General features: G+C 41.8%; 1 protein-coding gene across 1 annotated transcript; it reads left to right on the top strand.

Moving 5' to 3' along the window:
* The first annotated feature begins 470 nt into the window (after positions 1–470).
* Positions 471–11,241, top strand: LOC138959864 (mucin-22-like). The gene is made up of 4 exons (XM_070331512.1): positions 471–974; positions 1,608–2,057; positions 6,170–6,361; positions 8,856–11,241. The coding sequence occupies exons 1-4, from the start codon at positions 885–887 to the stop codon at positions 9,864–9,866; spliced, it is 1,743 nt and encodes a 580-aa protein (XP_070187613.1). The 5' UTR covers positions 471–884; the 3' UTR covers positions 9,867–11,241.
* The last annotated feature ends 4,000 nt before the right edge of the window (positions 11,242–15,241 follow it).

The raw sequence follows: 15,241 nt of genomic DNA, 5'->3' as shown, positions 1-15,241 counted from the left end.
ATGAAATTTTACAAAAGTTCCTGGGTATGAAATCCCCAGACGTTTTTTTTATTTTTTCGATTAATGTCTTTTGTGACGTCATATCCGGCTTTTTGTAAAAGTTGAGGCGGCACTGTCACACCTTCCTTTATTAAACAAATTGATTGAAATTTTGGCCAAGCAATCTTCGACGAAGGCCGGACTTCGGTATTGCATTTCAGCATGGAGGCTTAAAAATTAATTAAGAACTTTGGTCATTAAAAATCTGAAAATTTTAATTAAAATAATGTTTTTTATAAAACGATCCAAAATTACTTTTATTTTATTCTTCATCATGTTCTGATGCCAAAAACATATAAATATGTTATATTTGGATTAAAAACAAGCTCTGAAAATTAAAAATATAACAATTATGATTAAAATTAAATTTCCGAAATCGTTTTAAAAACAATTTCATCTTATTCCTTGTCGTTTCTTAATTCCAAAAACATATAGATATGATATGTTTGGATTAAAAACACGCTCAGAAAGTTAAAACGAAGAGAGGTACAGTAAAGCGTGCTATGCAGCACAGCGCAACCGCTACCGCGCTAAACATGTACAGGCTCGTCACTTTCACTGCCTTTTGCACTAGCGGTGTACTACGGTCATTGTAAAAAAATGCAGTGCGTTCAGTTTCATTCTGTGAGTTCCACAGCTTGACTAAATGTAGTAATTTCGCATTACGCGACTTGTACTAACATTTCTCCTTGGCATATGTTTGTGTATGAATCTCTTTGCGGCTATGTGTTGCTGTGTGTCTTTGTACCGTGAAAACTAGTTCGGAATGCATCCACCTAACAGGCAAAATATAGACTCATATCGAACTAACATTCCTTGGTTGCAGTTTAACGAAAGGAGACGTTATGCAAATAACATGCAAATGTGACTTGACCGGAACTTTAGTGAAAGCTACAAAGACAATAGCTGTCTTCTCAGGCGGAGATTTTACGAAGGTAAGCGGCACACTTCCTGTTTAATATCTATTTTCCTAAAATTCTCAACATCATAAGATAATCGGATGCCAATGTAATTTTTTAGCGTTTTGAGAGATCGCCACGGATGGCTTGCTGATCACAGGAAGGCATTTTTAACTCATCGTCCAGTGTACATGATAGTGTCAACACTCTGAACGCTCGTGCAGTACGTCAACTACTGATATGCTTTTGTTTTGTGTTTGGATATGTAGATCACCATTGTGATAAATGAAACCACGAAGAAAGAATCCACTTTTAGTTTTAGAGAGTTCTGTATCACACACACATTATTTCTGAGCCATTGTTATCAGTTTAAATCTTGGTATCTTGTCTGTCTTGAGGATTACCATGTTTGTTTGTGACTTCTATTGACTAATTTAAGGGTGTTCTTGCAAAAAGAAAAATCGTACCAAAAATAATTACAAAAATTATCCCGAACATAATATTATCACGTGCGTTTGCGAATGTTGATGCTGGCATTGCCAGTCAGATGACTCCAACACTCTTTTTTTCAGTTAGTAGGTTTAGGAAACAGATACATAGTAGAAGAGCACATGAAAAACATCACACGGATGAATGACTTCTAGTCAGATGAATGTATAACTGTTGCAGTTGCTGGGCATAGATCACAAGGACCTGGCAGTGGAACAAATGATGCCCACAGTCACCATGGGGACACGCTACATACTGGGCTCAAGCACCGCCCACGACCTGCTCAAGGTAGTCGCTATCAACGCCAGCGACCAGTTCCTCTACAACGGCCAGAGGCACACAGCGGCACGGGGAAGGGACGTGTTCTACTTTCAGCGGAGCCTTGGTGACTTGGCAGACATTTCTTCCGATTCCCCGATCTTTGTGGCTCAGTTTAGCCGTGGTCCGTCTATAGATGAGTACCCCGAGTCTACGCTGACGCTGCCGGCTCCGGTGGCCCAGTGGGACGTGTCCTATGAGGTGTACGTTCCCGAGCGTCCAGGCTTCCTGCCTTCTACCAACGACTCTGTGTTGCTGTTCCTGGTGCACGAGCGAGGCTTTGAGGTCGATGTGTTCTCTTCTGAAACTGAGGTAAGACTTAAGCTTTTGAATTGTTAAGCCCGTCACAACTCCCCTATTTAAACTATTGAGGTTTGTTTTACCTTGTCTAGTTTGTGCTAAACCTTGTCCGAGGTGCCATTTAAAAACAAATCAAAAACAATATCTCTGAAACCAAGCCTGTACAAACAAGTTGGCTGTGTGCTTAATGTCAGCGTATTGAAAAGTGTATGCTTGAAATCAATCCTTGAATCTAATCAAGTTGAACCCACATTGTCTGGTCACAATTTTTCACATAAAATGTTTTACTTTACTGCAAAACTACGAGTAGCAGCCACATGTGATTATCAAAAGACACGTGCGACGTGTTTGACTTAATTGCGTAAATGGTTACATTTGAATCTATATACAAGTATGTACCAGTACCGTTTACGTTCCCCCGGCCAAGATGTACCAAAGGAGTACTGATAATTACAAACATTATTTGATTGCTCTGTTTTTTCTTAAAATACATATGTACCATTACCGTGTCAAAACAAAAGGGTGTTCAATAGCTTACTTCCTCCTGAAATAAGTACATACTACCGTTTATTCTGTCAAAACAACAGCTATCCTACGAGTCCGCGGAAGTGACCCTAGGGTACAGCACCATGGTGACACTAAACCTAACCACAGGAAAGAATGAATAACCTTATTGACTCTTCCCTTCGCACAGACACACCAGAGAGTGCTGAGAACCGGTGGGAATTACTTAAGTTAGAGATAAGGGACGAAACTATTCAGTACAGCAAAAACCTGGCAGTTTTAAAGAAAAACAAGTATTTGCACTTACAAGATAAACTGGCACAGTGTGAATCATCACTTGCCAAACAACCGCTTGATGAAAATCTGCTTCGTAATCGCGAGGCACTGAAGTTTCAACTGGAAGTCTTTGAGCATGAACGCTTAAAAAGTGCCCAAACACGATCTAGAATGAAATGGATTGATGAAGGGGAAAAAAATACAAAGTACTTTTTAAACCTTGAAAAATCTCGAGCCAGTGCAAAATTGTTTCCCAGCATCAAGCTTGATAATGGCGATGTATTAGTCGATCAGTTTGACATACTGCAGGCTCAAAAACACTACTTTGAAAACAAATATGCGTACAGTGACAATAGCATCAACATTGATAACGATACAGATTCTTTTTTGCAAAATTGTGAAACCCCTCGTCTGACAGAGGAGGAGAAGAAAGTTTGTGAAGGTGAAATAAGTGTTGAAGAGGCCTCTAGGGCGCTAAGTAAGTTAAATAACGGCTCATCTCCTGGCACTGACGGTCTTACAACTGAATTTCTGAAATTTTTCTGGGTCAAGCTAAAGGGCCTTGTTGTTCACTCCTATAATGCGTCGTTTCAAAACGGTCACTTGTCGCACTCACAAACGGCGGCTGTGTTAACCCTTATTCATAAAGGGAAAAACCTCCCGAAAGACAAACTCTCAAACTGGAGGCCAATTTCACTGACAAATGCAGATTACAAAGTGTTAGCAAAATGTTTAGCGAATCGACTATGTACTGTTATAGATAGCGTTGTACACGAGGACCAGTCGGGTTATATAAAAGGTCGGAACGTTAGTACTCATATAAGAACAATTGATGATGTAATTGAATATTTCAGACTTAAAGAAAAACCTGGTGTACTATTAGCACTCGATTTTCAGGCTGCTTTTGACTCTATTTCCAAAAAATACATGCTTAGTGCCTTTAGAAGGCTAGGCTTCGGTCTAGACTTTGTTCAGTGGGTCCAAGTTCTTTTTGCTAATACAAGAAGTTGTATTGGCTATAACGGGTGGCTTTCCGAAGACTTTGAAGTGAATTCCGGGATTCGTCAGGGGTGTCCTTTCTCACCTCTGGCCTTCGTGATCGGTGTAGAACTTCTAGCGATTCGTTTTAGACAGAGTGTAGAGCTAAAAGGGCTAAACGTAGCAGACAACATATTAAAAGTATTGTTATATGCTGATGACATCACCATGTTTCTAAGAGACGAAGAAGACATTAACTGTGTTTTAGAAATACTGGAGCAATTTACTTTAATATCATGTCTTAAGTTAAACATGCACAAGTCCGAAATGATGTTGATTGGTTCCAAAAGAAATGAAAACATGGATGATTTTGGCTTTAAACGTGTAAACCAGATAAAAATCTTAGGAATTTACTTCTCAAACGCTAAAAGCGCACCCGAAATTGAGATGAACTGGCAAGAAAAAATCGCTAAAGTTAAAAGAATAATTCTAAACTGGGAAAAACGAAATCTGGGTATTCTCGGAAAAATCTGCGTAATTAAGAGTTTTTTGTTATCACAGTTTGTGTATGTGTTACAGTCCATCTGCTTGCCAGATAAGGTGCTGAAAGAAATCAACACTCTACTGTATAGGTTTTTGTGGAGGAAACGGGACTGTAATAAGAAAGCATTTGAAAAGGTGAAAAGGGTAGTAGTCAACAGTAACACAGACCAGGGCGGGGTAAATATGATAGATATCAAGGTGATGCAAGACTCATTCCTGTGTCAATGGTTTATTAAACTGTCGAGTAAGGATGTGAATGGCACGTGGACATGGATACCAAGAGGAACTTTTCAATCTTTTGGAAGGAACTTAGCTTGTTTTAGTACTACTATAGGAACAAAAAAATTCAAAGGCTTTCATCAGATTAAGTCTGTTTTTTGGCAACGTGTTGCCTCGACATGGCTAGATTATAGTAAAACTCCATGGCATGGATCGTTAAAAATAACGTGTCTTTGGAATAATAGTGGTATAGTCTACCAGAATCAGGCTATTTATTATCAGAAATGGGCTCAGAAAGGGTTTACATATGTGAATGATGTGTTGCACAACAATGCTATTATGCCATTTGAAATGGTAAATGAAATTTTAGGGCCCTCGCCAAATCTCTATCTGGAATACTTGGTCGTTAGAGCCGCTGTCTCCAGATACTTGAGAAACAACCCAGAGTTTGTGACATCTGATATTAACGAACAACACTATTTAACCTTTAACGGTACGAACCATATGACTGCAAACCTGATTAGGCAATTTATTGTAAAGACGAAGTATTCCACTCCCTGTTCTGTTTTATTTTGGAAAAATACATTTAATTTTGACGTCAATGAAACATGCTGGTCTATAGCAAAAAACGCAACAAAAGAATCAAGACTACGAGAATTGCACTGGAAAATTGTTCACAACATCTATCCCACAAACATTTTTCTACAAAAAATGGGACTGTCTGACAGTGAATATTGTCCATACTGCACACACGAAAGAGACTACATCGAACATTTTTTCTATGATTGTAGTAAAGTTAAGCCTTTATGGAAACACGTCGAAAACACTATACTAGATAAAACTGGTGTACGTGTTAAACTTAACGCAAAATCTGTACTACTTGGGGTTGTTTGTGTTGAAAATGCAGGCAACGTATGTCTAGATATCATTAACCATTTAGTTCTTATTGCTAAAATGTGCATTAGCAAATTTAGATACGGTACTCCCGTAAATTTAACCCTCATGTTTGAAAATGAAATGAAACTTCGTGTTTCATAATAATAAAAAAAAAAAAATAAATAAAAAAGGAAAAAGAAAAAAAAATTTAAAATAAAAAAAATCTGTGGTGGTTTACATGCTTATTTACACAGGTTGGAAGATTTTTTTTTACTTCTGTAGACTTTGTATCTTCTTGTTGTGGCGATAAACCTCCATCTCCACATTGAAGCTGAATCTTGGTTTTTGAGCAGAGATGTTATTACTGAACTCTTCTCATCCTTTGTCTTTTGGGTTTTTCCATTATTGATGAAAAATGTCTCTCCTGCTTATAATTATTATATATTGTACATATGGTCATGCATGATATTATTAGAGAAAAAAAAAAAAAAAAAAAAAAAAAAAACCATGTACTGGCAGGCAGACCAATATCTACACACACACATAAACATGCACATACACACACACATGTAAACAGACACAGAATGAGAGGCACAGAAGAAAAAAGAAAGAAAAAAAAAAAAAAAAAAAACCACAGGAAAACTTATATTTGCGCTGAAGGTTCAATTGTGCTCACTTCTTCTGGAAATAAGTACGTCCTAATACCGTTTATTATGTCAAAACAACAGCTATCCTACGAGTCTGTGGAAGTGTCCCAAAGAAACTACACGATGGTGACCTTGAACTTGACCTCAGGAGGACTTCTGCGCGTGCAGTGCCGACCTTCGTGCTGTAGACCCTTTGGGGGTCACGCTGTGCTGAACACGTTCCGCGCATCTTCTTCCTTCACCCTCAGGACTTCGCTGTCCGATATCAGTGGGGTCAGCATTTTTCTTCTGAAATACCATAATTTTTGTTGCTAAGGGTTAAAAGCTGAAAAAGTGGGCGTGAAAGACAAGGATAGAAGCGCTTGTGCAAGGCTACGCCTGTTGTCTGCGATTGAGTTTTTGAGTCACTTGAGAAAAAGTGACTCTATGTAATCGGTCAGTGTTAGTCTGTCCGGCCGGCCGGCCGGCCGGACACGGACGGCCGTTGGACTTTTCTCGGAAACTATCAAAGCGATCGGGCTCATATTTTGTTTAGTCGTGACCTCCAATGACCTCTACACTTTAACGATGGTTTTGTTGACCTTTGACCTTTTTCAAGGTCACAGGTCAGCGTCAAAGGAAAAATTAGACATTTTATATCTTTGACAAAGTTCATCGGATGTGATTGAAACTTTGTAGGATTATTCTTTACATCAAAGTATTTACATCTGTAGCCTTTTACGAACGTTATCAGAAAAACAAGGGAAATAACTAGCCTTTTCTGTTCGGCAACACACAACTTAACGTTGGGCTTTTCTCGGAAACTATAAAAGTGACCGGGCTCAAATTTTATGTGAACGTGACTCCCAGTGACCTCTACACTTTGACGTCTGCTTTGGTGACCTTTGACCTTTTTCAAGGTCACAGGTATGCTTCAGGTATGCATTGTGTTGTGAATAGCAATTTCTTCCTGTCCATCTGATGCCTCATATAATATTCAGAACTGCGAAAGTGACTCGATCGAGCGTTTGCTCTTCTTGTTTAAACTATGGTACGTTTACATTTGAATGTGTTTCACAAATATCAATTATTAAACTTAAAGATGAACGTGTGAATACTCTTGCCCACATTTATCTTCTTCTATATAAAGATACGACTTGTGTGTGTGTGTGTGTGTGTGTGTGTGTGTGTGTGTGTGTGTGTGTGTGTGTGTGTGTGTGTGTGTGTTCGCGATGCACGGCCAAAGTTCTCGATGGATCTGCTTCAAATTTGGTGGGCATATTCAGGTAGACCCCGGACATAACCTGGTCGATGAGAATTTTCAACACGTGCTCTCAGCGCGCAGCGCTGAACCGATTTTGGTTTTTCTGTTTATCTTCCCAGATCCATTCCCAGTAACTCTTCCTTATCTTCTCCAGTGTTTTGCGTTTATCTCCCTTCCTTCGTTTGGCGTCAATCCATATTCCCGTTACTATTCTTAGAAGGTCACTGTCCACAACGCTCAATCCATATTCCCGTTACTATTTTTAGAAGTTTTCCTTCGTGTGGCGTCAATCGCGTACGAAGCCGGCGTACGGTGCGCCATTTACCCGGCGAAGCCGGGTATTCGGCTCTACTTCTTCCCGGCGAAACCTGCTACCCGGCGAAGCGGGTATTCATGTAGTATATATATATATATATATATATATATATATATATATATATATATATATATATATATATATATATATATATATATATATATATATACAGTTGTCGCCGGTTAATATGACCGCGGTTAATATGACCAGCCGCGTATTATGACCAATTTTACCCGGTCCGGAATTGTCCTTCTTTGTTATGTATTAGAAAAAGTCGCTTAATATGACCACAACGCCGCTTAATATGGCCACATTGTTTCGAGAAAATGGCAACAAGTTCACATCTTTTTCAGTTTGAAATCACTCGGGGGAAAAAAATACATACGATTTTTTGAAAAAGGCAAAAAGGCGTGCGATATTTTCTTTCTTTTTCGTGAATGAAACTAAAGTGATCAGTGATCAGTGCTCAGTGATCTCTAATGTCGCGATCATTATTCTCTCTCTTTTTTTCCCCGAGACAGAGCGTCATAAAAAAGGCAAAAAAGGGTGCGATCTTTTCATTATTTCCCGTGAATAAATCTAAAGTGATCACGAACATTATTCTCTCTCTTTTTGGCAAACAGAGCACGAGCCAACCAATCTTTCAGTCTGATTCAAGAGGAAACATTGTCGAAACGAAAACGCCAAGATCGGACAGCCCAGGAAAAGCTAGAACTTATTGACAAATTTAAAGCTCTACCATCCTGTAGTATGCGTGAGAGTGCTGCACAGTTGGGCGTCAACAGAGGATTTTTGACAAACATTCTCAAGAATGAAGACAGCGTGAGGAAGGAGTTACATTTTCTTACAATTATTAATTACAAAAAAAAAATTCGTTTTGCGATTTTTTTTAAGTCGTTTTATCTAACATCGGTTAATATGACCAGCCGCTTATTATGACCATTTTATCCCGGTCCCAAAGTGGTCATATTAACCGGCGACCACTGTATATATATATATATATATATATATATATATATATATATATATATATATATATATATATATATATATATATATATAAACAAATATGGAAAAAATAACCAAAACAAGCCTTCACGTTTTCACCAATATTTCGGCCTCGTGGCCTTCGTCAGGGTGTATATACCATTGTTTCTCATTGGTTTTTGACCCCGACACTTGTAACCCTAGCCATTGTTTACTTCCAGGGTCCTTACAACTGGACTACTTCTTGCCCAGATCCAACAACCGAAACAACAACAAAAGTACCATCAACAACAACAACAGCAGCAATTACAACTGAAGCAACAACAACAAAAGCAGCAGAAATAACAACAGAAGCAAAAAGAACATCAGAAGCAACAACAACGGAAAAAACAACATCAACACAAGCATCACCAGCAACAACAGAAGCAACAACAAAAGCAGCAGAAACAACAACAGAAGCGATAACAACGACAGCAACAACAACGGCAGCAACAACAACACCAGCATCACTAACAACAGCAGAAGCAGAAACGACAAAAGCGGCAGTAACAACAGAAGCAACAACAAAAGCAGCAGAAACAACAACAGAAGCTACAACAACGACAGCAACAACAACGACAGCAATAATATCGACACTAGCATCGCTAACAACGACAGAAGCAACACGAACGGTCACACCAAGCTCACACACAGAGATCACAACATTACAGGCTATTCTGTCGCCCACGGCTGCTGCAGACACTACTTCCACAGATAGGGAGCATACCACTTCGGACAACGTCCCAACTCCGGCCTCTGGTACGCCTATTGTCACCCCGCCACCTGTACAGGCCACTGATGACGTCACCACAGCGAATGATGGTACTTCCGCTGCTTACGTCATAAATACTTCGTCGTCAGCCCCTCTACGTAGAGTTCGCTGCCGATGTGTTAAGAACGATAAAATGAACCAAACCAAACTTGCAGAGAACGAGATTAACGCCACCAAAGCCAAGGAAGCCATTCAAGAAGAACTAACGATCAACAGAAAGTCGTTATCGTCCTACAAACGATCGAAGGAGTCTGTGACAGATGAGCGAAAGTCCAGCACTGCGATTGGCTCCACTCTGGGAATTATCTGCGTTGCAGTAGTGTTTGTCGTTTTCGTTAAGCTTGACCTGATGAACGTCATTAAACTGGTTTGTGACGCAAGAAAACACAATGCTGTAACGATGGAGATCAAAGAAGAATAGGCACAAAAAAAGGACAATGTCGTTGTACGAGTATCCTTTGCTAAACTCAATTTCTTGTTTCGGTCTGTACAGCTGATTTAGGTTCATGTTTTGCAAGCTCTTTGTATTGTTCCATTTCTTGTTGTCTTCTTTGTCAGAAATAATCAGAAACTTCATGTATGGATGCATATTCTTGGGAAAACGGAACCACAGGATGTTAAGAAAATCAAGAACGCTCGTTGTAAATGAAACATTACGAGGGCAATATCAAGAATCTGTTAAACAAAAACAATCATAGGACGTTAACTTTCGTCATATTTCAAATCTTTTGCGTGGAAGTGTTGTAAACTTTCCAAGGATTCAAAAGGAAGTGTGTTAGTGCAGTGCCGAGCGGTGTGTTCTTCGGTGTGACCCGAGGTACTGCGTTGTGTTGATTAAAGGTGGTCGTCTACATTTTTGCTTTTTTTCAATAATCTTATGGTTAGATTTCGCTAAAAAGTTATGCCAGATGATGAATGAACCATGGGGAAAAAGTTATAGAAAAAAAATGTGTAAAAAAAGATTTTATTTTTGAGTAGCGTGACTCACGCTTCCAATATTTTGTTTTCTGTTTGCTGAGAACATGTGCTTTGCCTAAAAATACTGACCAATCAAATTCATGTCACTATGTTTATAGCCACGCCCAAACAAGTGCAGCAACAGTTGGACACTGGAGCGCTGTCCACGCTTTTTTTTAAACGCACGAAATGCACGGGATTTGAGAGGAGTTTTGCGCTTGGCATTTTCCAAATAAGGATATCCTACTATGAGTACTACGCTGGAAAACTACAATGAATTTTCAAACGGCTACACTGGCTTCGTCTTTCCTGATCAAAAAGGGGTGTATTGTTATTGATAGGGGACTGGGTGGCCGAGTGGTAACGCACTTGCGCTCGGAAGCGAGAGGTTGCGTGTTCAGGCCTGGGTCAGGCCGCAATTTTCTCCCCCCTTTCCTAACCTAGGTGGTGGGTTCAAGTGCTAGTCCTTCGGATGAGACGAAAAACCGAGGTCCCTTCGAGTACACTACATTGGGGTGTGCACGTTAAAGATCCCACGATTGACAAAAGGGTCTTTCCTGGCAAAATTGTATAGGCATAGATAAAAATGTCCATCAAATAACCGTGTGACTTGGAATAAAGTGTAAAAAAAATTCCATCTCACACGGCATTAAGTCTCAGGGCTTGGAAACATGAATACACGCATGCAGGAAAAAATTTAAAAAATGGGTAGCGCCGTATACTGTATGGCAGCTCGCTTTCCCCAGGGAGAAAGCAGCCCGAATTTCTGTGAGGTTACCCTCATGGACTATATAAAAAAAATCTTATCCTTATAATTGTAGATAATAGACTTTGCATTTTAAAGGCACAGTAAGCCTCCCGTAAACCATCACAGAGCTCCCCGAGCGTCTAAATACAGTACAAGCATACTTCCATTTGAACGCTCACCGAACGGGAACATCCTGGCTGCTTTCTGTCGAGCGTGAGACATTTTCAAAGAATTTATTTTCGTAGACTTGTTCCGTTAACAACAACGGCGCCTCGTTTTTGCGCTAGACCTAACTTTTAAAATCTAAATAATAAATTGACAGCTTGTTACACAAACATTCTTTAATCATAAAAGAATTCGTTTTTCATCAAGACAAGATCAGAACAATTCGAAGTTGTGAAAGTTTAAAAAAAGAAAAGCCCGGAAGCAGGGTCACGCAAGGGTCGTAGCAGACGACGGCCGGTTTATCAGTGCAAATCGCCGTTCCTCTCAACAGTCAAAAGCCATCGCTAGAGTTCTTGTGAACCACAGCCGTTGTTTCGTGCATAAAAAAAACGTGCTATTGTAGATAAGCTCACGTCGAGTCGCATTCAAATGACTAACTATGACGACTGCATTGTGAAAAGGGAAAACTGGATCACACGGGTTCACGATGGCTCAGGGGTAAGATAAACCACGCAAAAATAAATTCTTTGAAAATTGTTCGCTCTTTACGGAGGGCACCTAGGATGTTCTCAATTGGTGAGTGTTTAAATGAAAGCGTGTTTGTACTGTGTGTAAAAGCCTGACCGTATCTGTGATGGTTTACGGGAGGCTTACTCTGCCTTTAATGGTCAAATGGCGATTTCGGTATAAAAATGTAGACAAGGACCTTTAATGATGAACATGATTGGATTTGTATTACTGAATAGCGAAATGTTTGAAATGTTCATTTGGTGTGTGCCGTGTGTCTTGGTGTTAGGAAACGCTACCGTTGCTGAGCTTTGGTTCGGTTTTGTGTGTTGCGTGTAGTTGACTTATTTTTACTTTGTGGGAAAGTACCGATATTATATTTTGTAAACACAATATTTATGCTTGGACGAGAATGCAGGTGAACTTTCTAGTCCTGTCAAAACAAGTTGTTTACCATGCTGTTTTAGTCGTGAGTTCGTGGCGTTCGTTCGGATTAAGTGTGTCGGCGCTTTTGATGTACGTCAGAGAGAATGTCGCTAGTTTAGTCCATGCACGGCTCGTATAATGTAGTTGTATCGTGTTCGGTCTGGAATATTCTCGAGATTGAGTATTTACTATATATGCCAGCGCGATTTGAATGTTAAAAAAAAAGCTTCTATTTGAGTTCTGCTACGTTGTGCAGTTGTATGTATTGAATGCTGAATAAATCCTCGAACTCAATTTGACGAGTTGTTTTCTGTTGCTGCGAAGACGGGCGACGTAGAATAAAAGAACACAACTATACGGCATTTGAGAACTTGTGGCAATCTCAAGTGTCGTGTAACAATTGGGGGCCAAGCCAAGGATCTACGTTTAACGCCAAGGGTTTTCCAGTAACAAAGACAGTCAAGACAGTCACAGGAGGTAGCCATCAATCGAGTGTATCCTGAGGGATCAGTATTGAGACTACGGAACCGTGGATTCGGTGTGACTGGTGAAGAGTTTGGTAATCGCCGCAGCTCGGTACGGTGAGCGACGCCGGAGTGTATCGGGATTACAGAGGTTAGCTGCCGTTTGGACGAGACGGACTTCGTCGCGGAGCTAGTGCATTAATACTACGAAATACGACTGAGGTACGTCGTGTACGTATCGTGAGCAGAGTGCGCCGTCACGTTAGACGAGGAGGGTGGCAGCCTGCGTCTACGAAGGTGAACAGCGACGAGAGAAGCATCGGAGGTGCAGTAGAGACTGTGTTCTTTTAGAAGACTACATTCGTCTACGTTCGGGGCTGTGAAAGAATACAGACGAACGCACCGGAAAAGACCAGAATGGCTGAGTTCTGGGGAAAAGGAATTGAACTGGGACTAAAAGGCAAGCAGTTGACGGAGTTCGTCGAGTCCCAGACACGACTGCTGGCGCAGCGTGAAGAAAGACAAGCGCAGCGTGAGCGAGAAGAAAAAGAAAGACAAGCGCAGCGTGAGCGTGAAGAAAGACAAGCGCAGCGTGAAGATAAAGAAAGACAAGCGCAGCGTGAGCGTGAAGAAAGAGAAGCACAGCGTGAAGAAAGACAAGCGCAGCGTGAAGAAAGGCAAATGGAGCTGAAACGCTTAGAGCTCCAGATAGAAATGGAGACCAAGCGCTTAGAGCTTCAGACAGAAATGGTGCGTGTTCAAAATGAGCACGAGGCACCACGCCAAAGAGATAACCAGCAGCAAATGTTACACAGGGCACCGAAACTTCCAGCATTCGCTGACGGGAAGGACCAGATCGACTGCTACCTTGCAAGATTCGAGAGGTTCGCTGAGAGTGCTAGATGGCAGCGCGACGACTGGGCGATTCAACTCAGCGCACATTTGACTGGGGCAGCACTTGAGGTCTACACTAGACTCTCAAACGATGACGCCAGAGACTATGATGTACTGAAGGAAGCTCTGTTGCGTTGCTACAACTTCACTGAAAGGGGCTACCGTCAACGCTTCCGCGAATGCCAGCCATTGTCTGGAGAGACACCGAGCCAGTTTGTGGAGCGCCTGTCGTCATACCTGCAGAAGTGGGTGGAGTTATCAGGTGAAGAGCAGTCATACGAGAGTCTGCGGGACTTGATCGTGAAGGAGCAATTCCTTAATGCCTGCCCGAAGGACCTGGCGACCCGCTTGGAAGAGCAAAAACTGCGGGGCTTGAAGGACATTACTGATGCTGCTGAGCGTTATCTCATTGCTCATGGAAGGACCCTGGGGACGTCAAAGTCATCGAAACCTTTCCAGAAGAGCGGGAACCAGGGAAACCAACCTGCCAAGGGACAAACTGAGTCCGCACCATCATCCAATGAAGGGCAGAACATAACGTGTTTCCATTGCAATGCCAAGGGCCACCGAGTCGCCAACTGTCCCCAAAAGAAAAATAACGGACATGTCAATGACAAAGCGCAAGAACATCGACGGAGATATTACGACAACAAGAGGCAAACGAGTGGCTCGAACCAACAAGACAGTATGTGCGAGCAGCGTCATACTTCCAAGGGCTGCCGAGCAAGTGGATACACCATCGGACGTGGAAGAATGTCTATCTGATGGCCAGCTTCTACTCGCCAATGGCAAGTCAATCTCTGTCGTCGCCAACGCAGCTGTGTCAGTGTCGAACATGCCCGTGTCGAAGGGATTTGTTGAGAAGCAGGAAGTGACTGTTCTCAGAGATTCGGGCTGCAATGGAGTCATTGTCAAAGAGGATCTGGTGCCAACAGAGAAGTTCACTGGTGACTTCAAGTGGACGCTCATGGCTGACAGCAAATGCGTGAAAGCACCTGTGGCAAAGATCCAGATCGATACTCCATACTTTACCGGAGAAGTTGAGGCCGTCTGCCTGAAGAAGCCCTTGTACGATGTATTAATTGGGAACATTGGGGGTGCGAGACGTCCTGATGACCCTGATGTCGAGTGGAGAATGGGCTCAGCTCAGCCTGCTGCTGAGGAGGAAGACCCACTGCCATTCGCGAATGAAGATATCAGCGAACTGTTACGAGATGACAGAGCAACTGTGCATCGCCGCGACCAGCCGCAGGTTGTAAGCGCTGTGACGACCAGAGCCCAGGCGAAGAAGGACAAAACAACTACGCCACTTAGGGTCACCAACAGTTCTGCAACTGCTGTCGTGGACAGGGATCGGCTGATTCAGCTACAGGAAGCTGATTTGACCTTGACAAAGTACAGGAGTCGTCCTGTCAAGGTGATGACGAAGGGCGACGGCACTGTGCACTTTGAGGTGAAGGCCAAGATCCTGTACAGAGTGTTCCAGCACCCGAGAGTCAACGGTGGGAAGCCATTACGTCAAGTTCTGGTGCCTCAACCACTTAGGCGCCAGGTGATGGAGGTGGCCCACGACTCTATTATGGGAGGTCACCTGGGGGTCAAGAAGACATCGGACAGAATCCAGGCTGCGTTTTA

The sequence above is a fragment of the Littorina saxatilis genome, linkage group LG2, assembly GCF_037325665.1.
Source record: "Littorina saxatilis isolate snail1 linkage group LG2, US_GU_Lsax_2.0, whole genome shotgun sequence".
Classification (NCBI taxonomy): Eukaryota; Metazoa; Mollusca; class Gastropoda; order Littorinimorpha; family Littorinidae; genus Littorina; species Littorina saxatilis.
The sequence above is the reverse complement of the archived record's forward strand: the minus strand, read 5'-3'. Positions and strand labels throughout refer to the sequence as shown.

Coding starts and splice junctions, on each gene's coding strand:
- LOC138959864 (XM_070331512.1), top strand. CDS start 885: ATGCAAATAACATGCAAATGTGACTTGACCGGAACTTTAGTGAAAGCT. Junction 975..1,607: donor CAGGCGGAGATTTTACGAAG/GTAAGCGGCACA, acceptor TAACTGTTGCAG/TTGCTGGGCATAGATCACAA. Junction 6,362..8,855: donor CGCTGTCCGATATCAGTGGG/GTCAGCATTTTT, acceptor GTTTACTTCCAG/GGTCCTTACAACTGGACTAC.